At 45.6% G+C, this 15,883-nt stretch overlaps 1 protein-coding gene across 2 annotated transcripts; it reads right to left on the minus strand.

The window, feature by feature from the left end:
- Positions 1–242: 242 nt before the first annotated feature.
- LRRC8A (leucine rich repeat containing 8 VRAC subunit A) lies at positions 243–15,213 on the minus strand. 2 transcript variants are annotated; one of them, XM_018074321.1, is made up of 3 exons: positions 14,960–15,213; positions 5,425–7,591; positions 243–2,375 (listed from the first exon to the last, which is right to left on the minus strand). In XM_018074321.1, exons 2-3 carry the CDS (start codon positions 7,579–7,581, stop codon positions 2,100–2,102), a joined length of 2,433 nt encoding a protein of 810 aa, XP_017929810.1. In that variant the 5' UTR covers positions 7,582–7,591; positions 14,960–15,213; the 3' UTR covers positions 243–2,099. The 2 variants fall into 2 exon arrangements, with proteins under 2 accessions (XP_017929810.1, XP_008917664.2); XM_008919416.2 differs by having other exon boundaries at positions 5,425–7,588; positions 14,956–15,213.
- Positions 15,214–15,883: the final 670 nt, after the last annotated feature.

The following is a 15,883-nucleotide window of genomic DNA, read 5'->3' on the forward strand; positions in this document are numbered from 1 at the left end:
ATGCAATCCAAAATCCAATCCAATCAGCATCAGTCCTTCCCCATCCTTTCAGCAGTGGCCCCAACTCTAACACAGTTTCAAGACACTAACCCTATTAGAAGCCAGAAAAGCTTTTACAGTACCTTGCCTCCCAGATGGAGATTTAATTATATTATCCTCTGGACCGTTTAAACTTTTCATAATGAATGGACTAAGGGAAGCAAAATTTACATTTTTCTTAAAAGCAGTTTTATAAACAGATCTCCTGATTTTAATGTAGCTTTATTTAAGCGTCTGAACATCAACAAATCCAGAGTCCAGTTGACATTGTTCATGGTTTCAGCATATTTAGGATATATATATATAATTCATATCTTACATCTGATGAAGAAAGCCACAGTGTGCCTGACTGCCCCAAGATCCACGGGATCACCACAATTCCCTAAGCCAGGGCACTCGCTGGCAGCTCGCCAGGAATCACTTTGGATGCAGCTTCCCCCTCTGTACCCATGGGAGGCCTCCAAACTTCTCATGCCTCAGCTTGCAGTGCTTCACCTTGGAGCCAACCTGCTGGTCTGTTGCAGAGTGTTACAACCAGGACCTGTAGGTCCAGGAGCCTCCTCTTCCTCCTGATGGAAAAGTGCAGATCTCGGAGTACTGGAGGCACAGCTTATCCACCCACCTTAAGGACATGATTACCAGGAGCTATTACATATTATCTGCCTCTGCCAGGCCAGGAGGTTGAGAGCTTTTTGTCAAAGAACACCAAACAGGTCAGGCTTGTTTCAATAAAGACTGTTCTATTCCAGGGAGCCAGAAGAGCTCAGTCCACAGAGGATTCTCATTCTCCTCCTTAACACCGAGGGAATGAAAAGGGGAAGAAACAGGAGGAAAGGTTTCTTTTCCAGCACCAGGTTCAACCAGCATTAGCCTGTTATTTAGGTCAAGAGGTGTAACAGGAACTGACAGCTGTTAAAGGGAAGACAACAACAATCAAGCAGCTCTGGAGACTGCATCCATGGAAAACACCAGCAGAGCATTGAAAAACTTAATTTAACAACTTGATTGTAGGGGAAGGCAGGATGGGGGACAAGAGGTGCAGAGGAAACCTGAGTTTCCCCTCCAAGCCCAGGTGAGCCCTGACACACTGGCCAGTTGTACATTAATACTTGATATGTAACAGAATATCAGCAATTAAAAAGTTGCTTGAAAACTAAAAGCCAGATCCTGAAGCAACTCGATGTTTCTGGGAGAGATTAGACAGTCCAATTGCTCTTTATCCAGTTCATCTCTCACTTGCACTGTAACCATCCATTTCAGAACAGGCTAAAGCTTTGGAATTGTCAGTTAGTGCCTCCAGCACATCAGCTAGAGAAGGATGCTGTGTGATCTACTCATCAGCACAAGTGATTTGAAACCTTTAAAGTAGTGCAATCTTAAGGGAGCAGATAGTTTGGTTCCTTCTCCAGGGGCAGAGGAAAAGGTGTAGAGTGCAAAGGGGAAAGGTAATTAGTAAAAAAAAAAAAAAATCCTGCATTCCAGCAGCTGTGAGATGTTTATCCCCCAAATCCCAATGCCAGCATCCAGATAAAATCACTTGTCTGTGTCCCATCCCATCCCACTGGGGGCCTCACTGACTGGATCTGAGTCAGAGGGGAACAGTACCCAGTGTCATAGAGATGAAAGTTCAAGAGGTTTCCTGGCTCTTGGTCTTCGCTTGCAGGACACTGGACTCTCATCCCTGGTACATATAAGCCCTATTTGGAGCAATGCAGCAATCCCCACATTCCTTTTCTCCTCCATTCAAAGGTCATTTCTTCTTGCCAGCACCATCCACCTCACCCCAGTTCCTGTCCAGAAGAACAGCAACACCTCTAACTCCCACTGGCCCTTGCTCAGAGGCTGATTAATCTGTCCTGATCCTCATCCTGATCCCAAGCTTCCCCCATCCTGCATCTGAGGCAAGAAGCTGACTCTGAATGAGTCACATTTGTCAAGGACTCCTTGGCCAGTCTGGTAGTGATCGGAGTGGAGAAAGGGGAGCATCTGGGGAAAAGGGGGCTGGAATGGCCTTTTGCTTCCTGCTAGTTGGTCAGAGGCTTTTCCCTTTTCCCAGGGGTTCAGGCTTGCTCTTTGTCTGCCCTCCAGAGCCGCTCCTTGACCTCCAAGGGCAGGGTGTTGAACAGGTCCTCCTCCACCACGAGCCCGCTGCGTTTGAGCAGCGGGCACTCCCCCAGCTCCACGGGCAGGCACTCCAGGCGGTTCCCTCGGAGCTCGATCTGTGACAGGTTTGTCAGCTCCCCCACCCGGGATGGCAGTGACTGCAGCACGTTGTTGCCCAGGTGCAAGGTCCTCAGCTTCCTGCACTGGAACAGCTCGGGTGGGAGACTCTCAATCTGGAAAAAAGGAATCAGTTATGGGCAAGGTCTCGAGCAAACATGGACACGTAAGACACCAGCAAGCCTACAAAATGCTTCAAAGGTTTAAGGAGTAACTTTTCAATCATCCATTTCTCCCTTAATAAGCTCCTGCTTTCCATCATAAGGTCTGTTCCCAAAGTAAAAGCCACTATCCCATGATTCTATGGACTCTTCTTTCAGACAGTTCTATGGATTCATCTTTCAGTTACAAGAGATCACCACTGATGGTGGTTAAGACAGATGTTGTCCCCCAGGACAGGATTAGAGGACCAGAAACCTGCTCACAATCTGACCTAAGCCATCACATGCTTCCATCAGTACTAGCTCCTTTCCATCCCAAATCCTTTATTCTGTCATTGCATCACAGCTCCTTTGCTTTAAGCAGTCATTGCACAATCGGTCTTAATACTGAACATCAAAGATTGGATTTAGTCAGGACTTCTAGTTTGGCAGTGAGAGGCTCTGGGGGTACAACCTCCAGGCCCTGAAAACCGGGACTATTCTTCCATCGTTTTTGTAGAGCTGTGAAATGTTACAAAGATTTCCCAGGCTTCAAACCATGGGGGTTTTTGACAGTGCCAAAATGCAACAACAGCAGCAAAATGAAGCCACCAGCTGGTAGCTTTCCCACCACCACCTTCAGGCAAACAGGAATCACTCATTTAATAAGGCTTATTTCTAGAAAATCCTTTTAATAGTCCAGTCCTCCCCAAGAATTTCTAGGAAAAACTATGGCTAAGGTTTAACAAACACTAGGCTAGGGACTAAATGTAGCAATTCAGGATTCTCCCCTTAATTCAAAGTCTCAGCTTGGAGGCTATCATTTGCCTTTAAATGCAAACATGGCCTTTTTAAAACTCAAATTATGCATGATACCATTTATGGCTAAATTAGTCTGTAATCCATTCCGAATGAGGGGAAGCCTAAGGAAAAGCCAAGATGAGACCAGACCAATTAAAGACAGTTCAATGCAGTCATTGTTACTGGTACTGGAGTGTTTTGCAAACAGCAACATGCAATCAAATGATCACAGACTCTGGAAAATAATAGTGTTATTTAAGGGACAAGTATTGGTTTAGGAAGGAAGCAATGTGCTATAACAGCCTTGCTTTCCAGAATGGGACAGTTGTACCAGCCAGTTCCAGAAGTCTCTATTTACTGAGACTGCTGAGTTCACAGTTTAAATAATTCCTGGCCTTGGGAATTGTCAGTCTATCAGTCCTTGTGTTTCTTGCTGTTTACTGGTAGTAACCAGGCTGTCAGAACCTCAGGGCAATTCTGGCCTTGCCCAGGCACCTGCAGAAGACACAAACAGGTTGGCTGTTCCATTGGGTCCACACCACCTTTTGTTTCCAAACACACCCCAGCCAAGGCTGCTCCAGCCTTCCTATTGCATGTTTTCTTCAGAAATGGGTGGTGCCACACTGTGCTGCAGAAAATGGAGCTGCCTCCCACTCCTCTCATCCAAGAAACACTCCACCCTAAACTGCAGAGGATGCACTGCAGATTAACCCTGTGCTGTGCCTGGAAGGCTGCCAGGAAACAATTGGTACAGAATCATCCGAGTTCTGACCAGGAACACACCGTGAAGTTCACCAGAGTTTCAGCCACCCACACAAACAGATCTGGAGCTGGGAAAGCTGAGGGAGCAGCTGCTCAGCTGGGACTGCTGAACTGCTTGTCTGCTGCCACTTTGCAGAGGCACAACACAGACCCAAAATTTCAGACACCAACCCCAAACTGTGGCTGGAGTTTTAGGAACCCTGTGTAAAACTGAACAGCATCAGCAATTAAGTACTTGATTGGAGAGCACTTCTGTGAAAAGCCAAACCACACTTGAGCTGCTCTGTGTGTCTCACAGGCAATCTGGCAGTGCTCAGTCAGGATTACATCTTGCCAACAGCACTAAAAACCTTGATGTAGGACAGTGGAAACCAGCATTGCTCCAGGACAATTCTGCTGGGTCCCAAAAGAACCCAGAAGCAACTAATTAAATCTGTTTGCAATTCAACTTTGGGTGACAATAAACTCCAAGAGAAAAAGAGTGTCCGAGGGATTTGCGGATGGAACGAATGAAAGCTTCAACTTTGTCAGACATGGTAAATGAAATCTCCTTAGTCCCAAACAAAGGAACAAAGATTCAGGAAAAAACACATGGGTATAGTTTGTTTTAAGCAAATAAACACCCTCCAACACAAGCCAAGAAACAGTTTATGGTAATTGGGCACATTTGGTCATTCCCTGTAATCTGCCCAGCACTGAGATCGAAATGTAAGGCTTAGACCTAACCCATCTGGGATTACACAGGAAAACCCACAGCAAGGTGCCATCATGTTTTCTCCCCTCTGAAAAAGTCAAGGAATTTCCACAGTTCACACTTTTCCATCTGACTGCCAGTCGCTAAACCTGGTTTAGTTCCCGCTGCCCTGAGCCAGGACACTGCAGAAAGTGCCTTGCTCCCTCCAGAAGTAGGAGACAATCCATCTTAAAAGTGAGAGCTTAAGAACCATTTTTCCCAACTCTGTCCATATCCAGCTTCTCACTTAGAAGACCAAACTATGGAGCAATCCCTGGAAATGCAAAGTACTCCAAGCAAGGCTGTAAGCCACACACATGCACACCCTAGGTGGCTGCTGCCATAGTGTATGTACATGTCTGAAGTACACAGGCTTAAGCACATAGTTTTATATTGACTAGTTTCTCAGATCTCCATTTTAAGCCCAAAACAGATGTGAACCTAAAGAAGACAAGCTTCCAGCTGCAGGCAGGATTTCCAAACAGCCTCCAACTGTTACTTGGAAGGAGTCTCACTGTTAAGAGAGGAAATGCTCCAGAACAAGGGCTCTTGGAAGACAGGCTTACCCCGGAGTTATCTGCAATGTTTTGCCTTAGATAAACCCCTCAGAGAAAAACAAAAGGCAGTGCCAGCAGTACCCACAGACCACTGTAGCACATTTAATCACCCAGATAACAGAAGTGCCAGCGTTATTTACTCACCCGGGAGCTCAGCTCCGTGCTCACTTACCCTGTTGGCTGTCACAGCCAGATTCTGCAGGTTTTGAAGAAGTCCAACATCTGGTGGTATGAAAGTCAGGTTGTTGTGGCTGAGATCCAGGTACCGGAGTTTCCGGCAATAGAAGAGCTGGGTGGGGATCTTCTCTATCTTGTTGCGGTTCAGGTAAAGGCGCTCCAGGTTGGTCAGGTTGCCTATCTGCATGGGGATGTAGGCAATGTGGTTGTACCACAGCTTAAGGCAAGTGAGACGATGCAAGTGCTGGAAGCTGATGATTTCCTCAATGGTCTTTAGGTTATTGTCCTTCAGGTCTATCTCCTGCAGATTGTGGAGGCTAAAGATGGAGTGGGGAATGCGTTCCAGGTCACACCGGATCAGCTCCAGCTCTGTCAGGTTGACCATCTTCTTAAGGCTGTTGAGGACAATGAGCTTGGTGCCCTCGTTGTTGATGGAAAGCTTCTGAAGGTGCACACCAACATCTGTAACCACCTGGGGTAGCTTGGTGAGGTTACTCTTCATCCTCAACACCTTCAGCCTCTTCAGCTCCCTCAGTCCATCTATCACAATGTACCGGTTGTTTTCAGCACTCAAATTCCCTGTCAGATGAAGCTCCTCGAGTGTCTTCAGGCTGTAAATCCAAAGAGGAATCTCCTTGATGTCTGTGAACTTGATGTGGAGAGATTTTAAGTTCTCCCTCAAGAAGGCAAGGGCTGGAGCCTCAATTTTGGCAGCTGTGTGGTAGAGCCACAGTTCCTTAAGGCTGGTGAGTTGAGCAATGCTTGGGGGAATAGTGACATCAGGGATAAGCTCCAGCTTCAAGACTTCCAACTCAATGAGGTCAAAGACCGTGTCAGGAATGCCACTCAACATGAAAAGATGCAATTCCAGCTTATCCTGAGAGTTTTTGGTGATCCTCTGGCGTAGTTTCTCCAGAGTCCACTCGTTGTTGAGGTTCAGCTGCCGCAGTTTGTTCTCACTCACCTCTGACAGAAAGACAGCAAAGCGCTTGGAGTAGAGGGGGTCGTACTGATCGATCAGATGGAGCATGAAAGCAAAGTCATTTTTCACATCAGGAATGTCACTGTAACTGCTCTCCTCCCGGATGGACTCAAAGGAGTACTTCTTGAGCGACCGCCTCAGCATCCACCACAGCGTGTACATGCAGATCAGCCCGTAGAAAATCACCAGGCTGATGTAGAAAGAGGCCAAGATTTTGAAGAGAGTGGCCAGAGGGTGAGCACAGCGGTACATCCTGTAGCCAGTCAGGCTCTCAATGTCCACCTTACAGTCCACATCAAACGTGATGTTGTTGACGTAGTACACGGTGTAGCAAATGATCAGAATGAACTTGATGACTTTGATTATGGTCTGTCTCATGTACAGGCGATAAACTATATCTCCCTCTTCCACGTGAGTGCGGAACTTCTTCACCTTCTCAAAGAGTGCTTTGGCCTGTTCCCCTTCCTTTTTGTCCAACACACCAGTCTCAGACCGGTCCACAATCCCTTGCTCAATTCGAGACTTGGTTCTCTGCAGCATGGGAACAGTGGCTTCCACATCCTCACTGACCGTGGAGGATTTCTTGTCCATGGAGCCATTCATTTTCCCAAACGCTGGTTTGGTATCGCTCTCTTCCACCACCGTCTCAGATAACGCTCTCGTTGTCCACGGAGAGTCAAAACACTTCAGCAAAATAGACACAAAATGCTCCAGCTTGGAGCTGGTCCTTGGGAACTTGAACCAGAAGTTGCTACAAGCCAGAAAGATGAGGGTGTGTAGCAGCACTAGATAAGGAAAATACTTGGCAAACCAGTGGAGGCGGTTCTCATAACACACCGCGTCCACGTAGTTGTACTGGTGCCGGTCCAGGTCGTATCGGATCCCCGTGGGCCCCGTGTCCGCAGAGGGAACCAGACTAGTGTTATAGTAGCTACGCTCCGGGGTTGCCGCTGTCCATCCCCTCACAGAGTCATTGCAAGAGTCTTTGGTAACCCATTTACAGGGCAAGCAGATCATTTTGTCCTGGGTGACCTGCAGCGTCCCCCCGAACACGGCGATCATGAGCATCACTATGGAGATGTAGTCCGTGAACACGTCCCACCACGGCTTCAGGATGCGATAGGCCGGCTGAGTGTCGGCGAAGTAGCGCAGCTCGGTGACTGGAATCATGGTTCACCTGAAGGGAAACCAGAAACAGCTCAAACTGTTTTGTTCTGCTTCACAAGAGGCCATCAGAACACTCCTGTTAGAGTGCTGGCACAGCAGGACTGGAATTAGCCAAGACACAATTTCAAGTCACTGGCAGACAAATGAATGAGGCTTCCTGTGAGTCATTTGCCACAGCTGAGGCTGGGAAGTTCATTTCAGTCTTCCCTGACAGATGAACTGTCACAAAACCTCACAACTGGTGTTTATCATTAGCAGTTTGTGGAGCAAAACATTCACACTTAAAGGAAGCTCACAGGGCAGATTTCAATTCCCTTGATCAACCAGTATTTGGAAATTTACTGTTTTATCCAGGGATTCTGTTTCAGGGATGAAGGAGTTTGCCAGCACTGTTAGAAGTGATAAAATCCACACACAGAGATTAGCTGTCATGAGTTCATTACTCATGTTGTTTGCTTTTACATAAAAATCCTGTCTATGTGTGGTTCTCAAACTGCAGGGACAAGGAAAAAGACCTACATACAATACAACTATATTTCCCAGAACCACTTAATTGATGCAACTCATCAACACATTCATAAAGCAAGCTGGAAAAGAGAAAAAACATTGCCCAATATCATGATTTTTCCTTCCCTGTAAGTACTTTTGGCTTCCTCCCTTTGAGTTAATTCTCTTGGGAAAGATTAGTTACTTGCCCTCTGATAGATTCAGTACTGAAACACTGTAACAGCTGGTTTTTTGCCTTATTTACTTCAGAAAAAGAGGAAGGGGGGAACATACTTGGAAGAATCCACTTCCCTGACCAACCATTCCCACCTAGAGTTCATCTCAGCTGGGATTTAAGTGCCATAAAGGAAAGCAAAAGGTTCTGGGAAGCAGAGGCCTTATGGCAGTGCATATTCTGTCCTTCCAACTTCCAGATGAAACTTTGAGCACACTCCTCTCAACAAGCCACAGAAAGCCCAGAAGCCTGACTGATCCATGGATAACTGACTGATCCATGGATAACTGAGCTCACAAAATTCCCCAATTCAAAGGTAACACAAAAGAACATGAAGTCTTTGTAATTCATTCTAATGATGATGAAAAACCAGTAATATCACATCATACTTTCTAGCAAAGTTCAGGAGGAGAACAAGCACTGATCTATCAGTCACTTCAAAACTCACATGAATTTAAGTGTAAAGGATGCTCAATCCAGAAAATGTCTAATTCTTTCCTCACAAGAAATGACCCTTGTGCTCACTTTTGATTTGTATCTCAGGATAGGTAGGAAGGAAACCAGAAAGAAATTAGCACAGCTGGCTCCATAAGGCTGCTTACCAGCTACATGGGGTAGGAAATCCCCCTTTACATTGTGCACCTACAAGACAGCTAAAAAAAAAAAAAAATCCTGAGTGTCCCATGAGAATCTATTACAGCTCAGTGTCAGCAATTAAACCCCCACAGGGTGGAGCAGGAAATCTCCTGCCTTCCAGTAACAATGACGGGGTCACTGGAGGAAGAAAAGGACATTCACAGCAAGTCCCCACTCCTCCTGGCAGCAGTGGAGACCCCATTCAAGTCTCAAAGAGGAACAATAAAACAAGGGGCCACCTTTACAGAAGCTGGAATTTGCTAAGTCTTATCTAACCTTATGCCCAGCATCTGCAGTAAAAGGGGAAAGTACCCATCAAAACTTGAGAGAGTACACGGGAAAGTCACATCCCTCCTCACCCAGATTCCCTACGTCTAGTTCCTGACAGTTCTACATCAAGACAGGATTTACATGGAGGATATTATTCTGGCATAAGACTGGGAGCAATCCTTGCATGAAGGCAGCTGGCCAGAAATAAAGTTACCTCCCTTGTGACCAAGAGCAGACCAAGGTCTGCAGGACCAACAGGCAGACGGTGCATTTCAAGCTTCTGCTCCTTCCAGGAGTTGGACTCCAGGGTGCTTTGTCAGCAGCAAAGTGTTCACTGTGAAGAACCTTTATTTGCCAAGTCTCTCCTGTCATGCAGCCTCACCAAAGGCTGAGCACAGAACACCTGGACTGAGGGACTGAGTTCATGGACAGAACAGCCACAGGAAAGGAAGTTCAGTGTCAGAGGAGTTTTGGTGAAGAAGGATCCGAGCTCCTTCATATGCACCTCAAATTGCAGAACCTTACAGCTGGAGCTCAGGAACAGGCAGTTTACTTGCAGCATAGTTACCTCTGCCCCATGGAAAGCATTGATACTAAGATTTTGAAAGAGTGCTTTACTCAAGTTTAAGGACAAGTTGATTTCACTAAACTTGCATAAGCTGATAAGCCAAAGCATCTGTGTCTAAACTCCTGTCAACTTATCAGAAGCATAAGAAAGTTTTCTAAGGGTGTAATTTAATAGGCCTTAGGTATTGCACACTGAAGGGGAAAAACAAAAATCTTACAACTGTTTGTCTCAAAAGTGTTTCAGCTTTTGCATTCCTTGCTACCACACAGTCCCTGAGCAGTCCCTCATCCCCTGCCCCCAAGAAATGACTTTACCTTGGAGGGTTTCAGCTGCATCAAGCAGCACTACAATTCACATCCTGATCCCAGGACAGTTTATAGCAGCAACATCTGAGATTGCTCAGGAAAAGATCTCTATGCTAAATCCTCATTATCATACAGCAGGATCATTCCAACCTAGACAAATATGCTCCTGAAATATTCACACACTCCCTGTTGGCTACTACAAACCCTCTTCAGTGTCTGCAAATTCACCTGGATCCAGGTTTGCATCCCACCAGGGACCATCCCTGCCTCAGCCTGCTGGTCATGGACCTACAGCTTCCCCAGTGCTCAACAGGGTGATCCCAGACAAGGAACAGCAGTTTCAGACTTACATAACCAGCCTGCCAAACCTCCCCAGCCTTCAGCCAACCATAAGCATCACCAAAGACTAATCCTGTGTTTTACCAGACACACCTGGAGGAGAAAGATAATCACCCATGTTGGAATAACAGGCACATTCTGAGCACACCACACCTACACGGTAAAACCAGTCAGAGACAAGACTAAACGTATAAAACAGCCTGTACCTCACTGAAGGCTGACACAGCTGAGGGCATGAATGCTTTCCACAAACCACAGCTATTAACAGAGCAACTGTCCTCCAATTTGGACAATTCCTCTATCTAAAACCATCTAATCTAAAAAACTTGAGACTAATTTATTGTCAACAGGCACCTGGCTGAGCAGTGCTTCAAATCCCTGCCTGCGGCCGCTGGCCAGCACATCCAGCTCGGGACAGAGGGAACAGAAACAACATCACTGTTCTGTCTCACTGGCCAGTTTGTCAGCTTGACTCATCACTGCTGAATACTTCACCCAGCCTCCTCTTTCCTCCTCCTTTCTGTTGGCCATTCTGTTACTAACAAAGCTACTGGACAAAGAGCACTACATGCGAGATTTCAGGACACGCACAAGAATTTAACTCCCACCCTTACTTCCCTGAAATCAGAAATCCTCCTCACCTTTAGTGGAGTGCAGCTTTCAAGTGAGGCAGTCTCATAATGCAGTTCTAGGTAAGTAGGTGTGGATGCATTTTATGCTGGATCTTGCAACTCTTTTTTCCACTACAGATATTCAGAATTCCCGGTGGTTTTCAGCCTAAGATTGTGGACTGCAAAGCAGAAGTCAAGCACTGCTCACAGAATTTCTTACCTTTCAGAAGCCCAGACAAAGAGGAAGTTGTTCAGGTGCTGACAGAATCAGAGGTAGATAAAGGAAAGAAACCCCTTGATGCTCTTAAAACTACAGCCCTGATTACTGACGAGCTATAACATGTTATGGTAAGTTTACAATGGAGCAGTTTCCCTCCCCAGCATGCTGCCACCTGAAATCCTAAAGAAGGGCATGACATAGAACTCTTTGTTCAAAAAAAAAAATAAAAAAAAAAATCAGGAAATGCAAGAGCTTTACTGGGCAGAAATGGGACTGGGAATTTATGTGTCTCCTCCCTCATGTTTATTAAGTCCAGAATTAAGGGGGGGGGAAGGAGTCTGAAACAGAGCTGCTTTCAGGCATCCCTCAGAAAACCTTCCAAGAACAAGGACAGCCATGTGATCAACTGGAAAAGCCCAAGATGTGAGATGGAACAAGTCAAGTTATTTTGTCCTTTGCTGTTTAGAAAGAAAAAACAGTGAAGCCAGATGCCAAAGCCCAGAACAACCAACTATTATCCCTGTATCAGGCCCCTTCTGCATTAAAAAAATAAATCCCTTCTGTTGAACAAAACATCTTCTGAGGTAGAGAAGTGAACATGATCACTAGAAGTTCTTCAGGGTCCTTTTCAACCCAAGCCATTCTGTGATTCTGTGTCAAGTTTAAAGGGTCATTTACCATTTAGACCAGCAGAGTGGTGGAACAGCAGCTGTGAGAACTTACACTCCTCACTCAGTGGAACAGGCACTGAACCCCACGCTGAGAGCAGGGTAAGGTGGCTTTCACACAAAATTCTGCCCCACCCAAGACACAGAGAGATGAAGTGAACCCACAGGGTCACACTGTCTCCACTGAAGCTCGTGAAAAAGAATAATCCACCTACGATATGGATGGCACTTCATCTTTCCAGCTACCCATTAGCTGACTCTTCCTGTCAGATGCAAGACTGACATTCTTCAGTCTAGTGCAGCAGCTCCTGTTTACCACCACACAAGCGTGTCCTGACAAGTGCAGGGAAGAACATCTGAACCACCAGAACAATCCATGCTGGAGACCTGGCTTGGCCTGCTACATTTTGTGCTTTCTGACAGCATTTTTGCCTCAGCTCACAGAACTGAGCACAGTCTGCAGTTACCAACATCACTGACACTCGGGGCAGGGACTGTGTGCCAGTGTTGTAAATTTAAGTGCCATCAGATGACTTGCAACACTGATGTAAACCAGAGAAAAAAGGCTGTGTCAGCTTATAAATTATGAATGCATATGGCCACAGGCTTCCTATCCAAAATTAATTTTCTTTGCCATAACAAAGATGTTTCAAGGACAGGGCATTGGAGCTGTCTTGGAAAAGTACAACTGGCTTCTTCCAACAGGACACAGTGAAACACTCCCCTGTGCTGCTTAATGCAGGTGATTGAATTAATTCTGTTAGTAACTCCTTAAGAAACCAGACAGCCCCAGCACTAACATGTAACAGCCAGAGCAGCTTCAAGCACCTCAGCAGCTGCAGGAAGGGGCTCTTTAGCACTTAAATTCAGCACTGGGAGCCACATAAGAGGAGGAACCAGCTGTTGACATATCCAAAAACAGATTAAGAAATCAAGACACTAGATTCAACGTGAGTAAAATCTTTTAAGCAAGGATAATACAATGCATTGTTGACAGACTGTCACAACATGCACAAATCCATGAGTGTTGCCACAGCTGTTTTCAAGCTCAAAGAGATGAGCCAGTCAGGATGAAAGAAGGCACAGAAAAGAGCAAAGCAAGATAATTAAGACATCAACCATCAGCACGTTAATATTTCAGCTTAGTCTGAGCAAGGAGCAAGTACCTATTCACATATTCCCCACACCCTCTAAGCCCTGCCCTCAGGACCACAAGCTCCAAAACTGTGACTGACTTCCAGCTCAGAACATTTGCTGACTGCATCAGTCAACTAAAAAAGCACAAGACCACCCCACCTTTCATCTCCAAGACCTGATAAAACCATGACTCTGAAGGAGGACCTGATAACTAGCCCAGTTTACACCTCTGCTGTGCACAAAAGCAGGCTGGAGCTCGAGAAGCAGCTTGAAAATCTGTCACAAGAGGAGCTTTGTGAATTGCCAAGGCAATTTTACAGCAGATGTTAACAATGCTTAGTACACGAGGTGAAGGCAGCACTGTTATATCAGCAGGGAGGTCAGGACTGAATAGCTTTTATTTTCAAAAGCTGTTTGACAGCAGCAGGAGGGGCAGACATAACCCAGCTACATGAACTGGATTTCCAGTTGCAATACAAGACACATAGAGCACATCAACAGTTTAAGGAAAAAGCTGTTTGGAAGCACTCAAGAGATGCCTAGAGCATGTGGACTGCTGAATGCCTGTTCAGTATTAGTGTGCATATGTCAAACTGAGGCTGCTTTTAAAAACACTTCAAAAAATGCCCAAAGGAGACTCACCACACTGCAGCTGAATACTTTAAATTTTAACCATTACCAAAACAATGTGCCTCACACAAAAATCCTAAAAAACCCTTCTCCTCTGTGCTCCACCACCGCTCACCTGACATTGCACCTCTACTTTCCCAGATACCAGTTAAGCTCCATTTAACACCAGAAATGAGTTTCACTTCCCTTTTAAGTACTCTGCTGAACAAAATCCTTCTTTAGAATGTGGGAGAATTACATGAAGGCTCCTAATAAGCCTGCTCTAATCACACAGCAATAACTTGATACATGTGTCCTCCATTGGTTATTTAAAACAAAAAAAAAATAGCACAAGGGACCCCCAAACCACAGATCACCTGACTGCCTGCAGCAGTTACTAGAATGTAACCACCTTCAGCAAGTCATGGCTGGAAGGATTCAGGCACTCCTATTTCAAACATGGCAACATCAGCTTTTAACACATGGCTTCTGGCATGCTTTAAGGAAATATTTATGCACATTGTCTTTGACCTACATGAATTAAAAGAGTTTCCAAATGCCATGAGAGGATCAGTACAAAAATACCCCAACAAAATCAGTGAACTGCCAGAACATCAGATAAGCCTTAGGGGTACTTCTATTCTGGAATCAACTCACTGCACATCCCTGCTCAGAACACTGGACACAATTTCCCATCTTGAAGAGAAGCACAGAATTCTGCAATCCCTTTCTTCACTGTCCTAGTGCAGAAGCAAGGAGGGAAGGAGTTTCTTGCAACTAGTTTCTGTCATTGCTCAATTGACACCCACACAAGTGCCGAGAGTTCACTGGAAAAAGCTGCCTGGAGATGCCTATCCAGCAGGACAAATCACCCCACAGGAAATAGAAGGGCACCCACCAAACCAAACAGTTCTTCCTATTTCTCAGCCGCATTCCTTTTGGGCAGCAGTCACCAAAATATTTCCTGGAGAGCCTTTGAGTATTTACTGGTAAGTGCAGTGAGAAGTCAGGGTTTACGTGGCCATGAGTTAGTTTTATGAGTGACTGTAAAACAGTTATATTATTTGGACAACACTCGGTTCCTTTTTCATCTTCAAGCTAAGGGCTCACAAAATTTAATTAGCATCACCACAATTAAATACCACCACTCTCCCCATATCACCCTCTGACCAACCACCTTTCCTTCTTGCTCTGTTTCTCTCATCTGCACCCTGTGCTTTGCATCTGTGTTTAAGTAGGATCCTGGTCATTTTTTGGGGGTTTCACCCCTCAGAGCTGGCCCAGAGCCCTCACCTTGCTGGGTTCTGCTATCTGCACGTCAGTTCTCTGTGCTGGAAGGGGATGATGTTCCTGTGTGCTGGATCCCGAGCGAGTGCTGAAGCGCTGCACTCCCCACAAGCCATGGGAACAGCTTCCCTGGAATGAAACAGAGATCATCAGCAAAGAGGAGGGAATGGAGTTCACAGAGGGACCCCATCATGTAAAAGCTTGGTAAAGGACATCTAATTGGTAAAGGATATCTAAGAAGCAATGAACAACTCAGAGGGTCACTGGGAACCAGAAAGAGACACACTGATACCAAGAAAGATGGTAAGAACACAAGGAGCCAATCTCCAGCATGTTATTCCAACAGAAATTACCCAAGCAGGTGTTGCAGACCCAGCCAAAGGAGATGCTGAATATTAATATCATAACTAAGCCTAAACAGGTAGAGACAGACCAACCTCCTGGAAGAACAAATTATTTTCAAATGGGAAAAAGGAGGACTTTACTCCTATTTTCTAGTGAAAAAGCCTGACATATTTTAAATGTTACCATCACAAGCATCTGAAAGTCTAGATCACTTTCCTGACCGCTCCAGATTCAAGCAACTGTCCCCTTCCCTCTCAACATATATCTACCAACATGTATCCTTCTGAAGTGGAAGCAGTTTAGCACCATCAACAAAAATTAAAACAGCCTTTTTTTTTCCTTGCTTCCTGCATGTCAGCAGAGGGCATGGGAAAACAGGGAAGGGAGCAGATCCTTGGAGGGATCTCTCAAGCATCCATCCTCCCAGCCATGCAGGAGAGGACTGCAGAGCATCCGAGAGCATTTTGTCAACAACAGGGAGAAACGAAAAAGAGGAGACATCACTAAAAGGAAATCCAAAAAAACATACTGGTGAGGATCCTCCTGATCGCAAAGTTGCCATTGGGTCTGACAGATTTTGAAGCAACAC

The sequence above is a fragment of the Manacus vitellinus genome, unplaced genomic scaffold, assembly GCF_001715985.3.
Source record: "Manacus vitellinus isolate BGI_N305 unplaced genomic scaffold, ASM171598v3 scaffold_27_pilon, whole genome shotgun sequence".
Classification (NCBI taxonomy): Eukaryota; Metazoa; Chordata; class Aves; order Passeriformes; family Pipridae; genus Manacus; species Manacus vitellinus.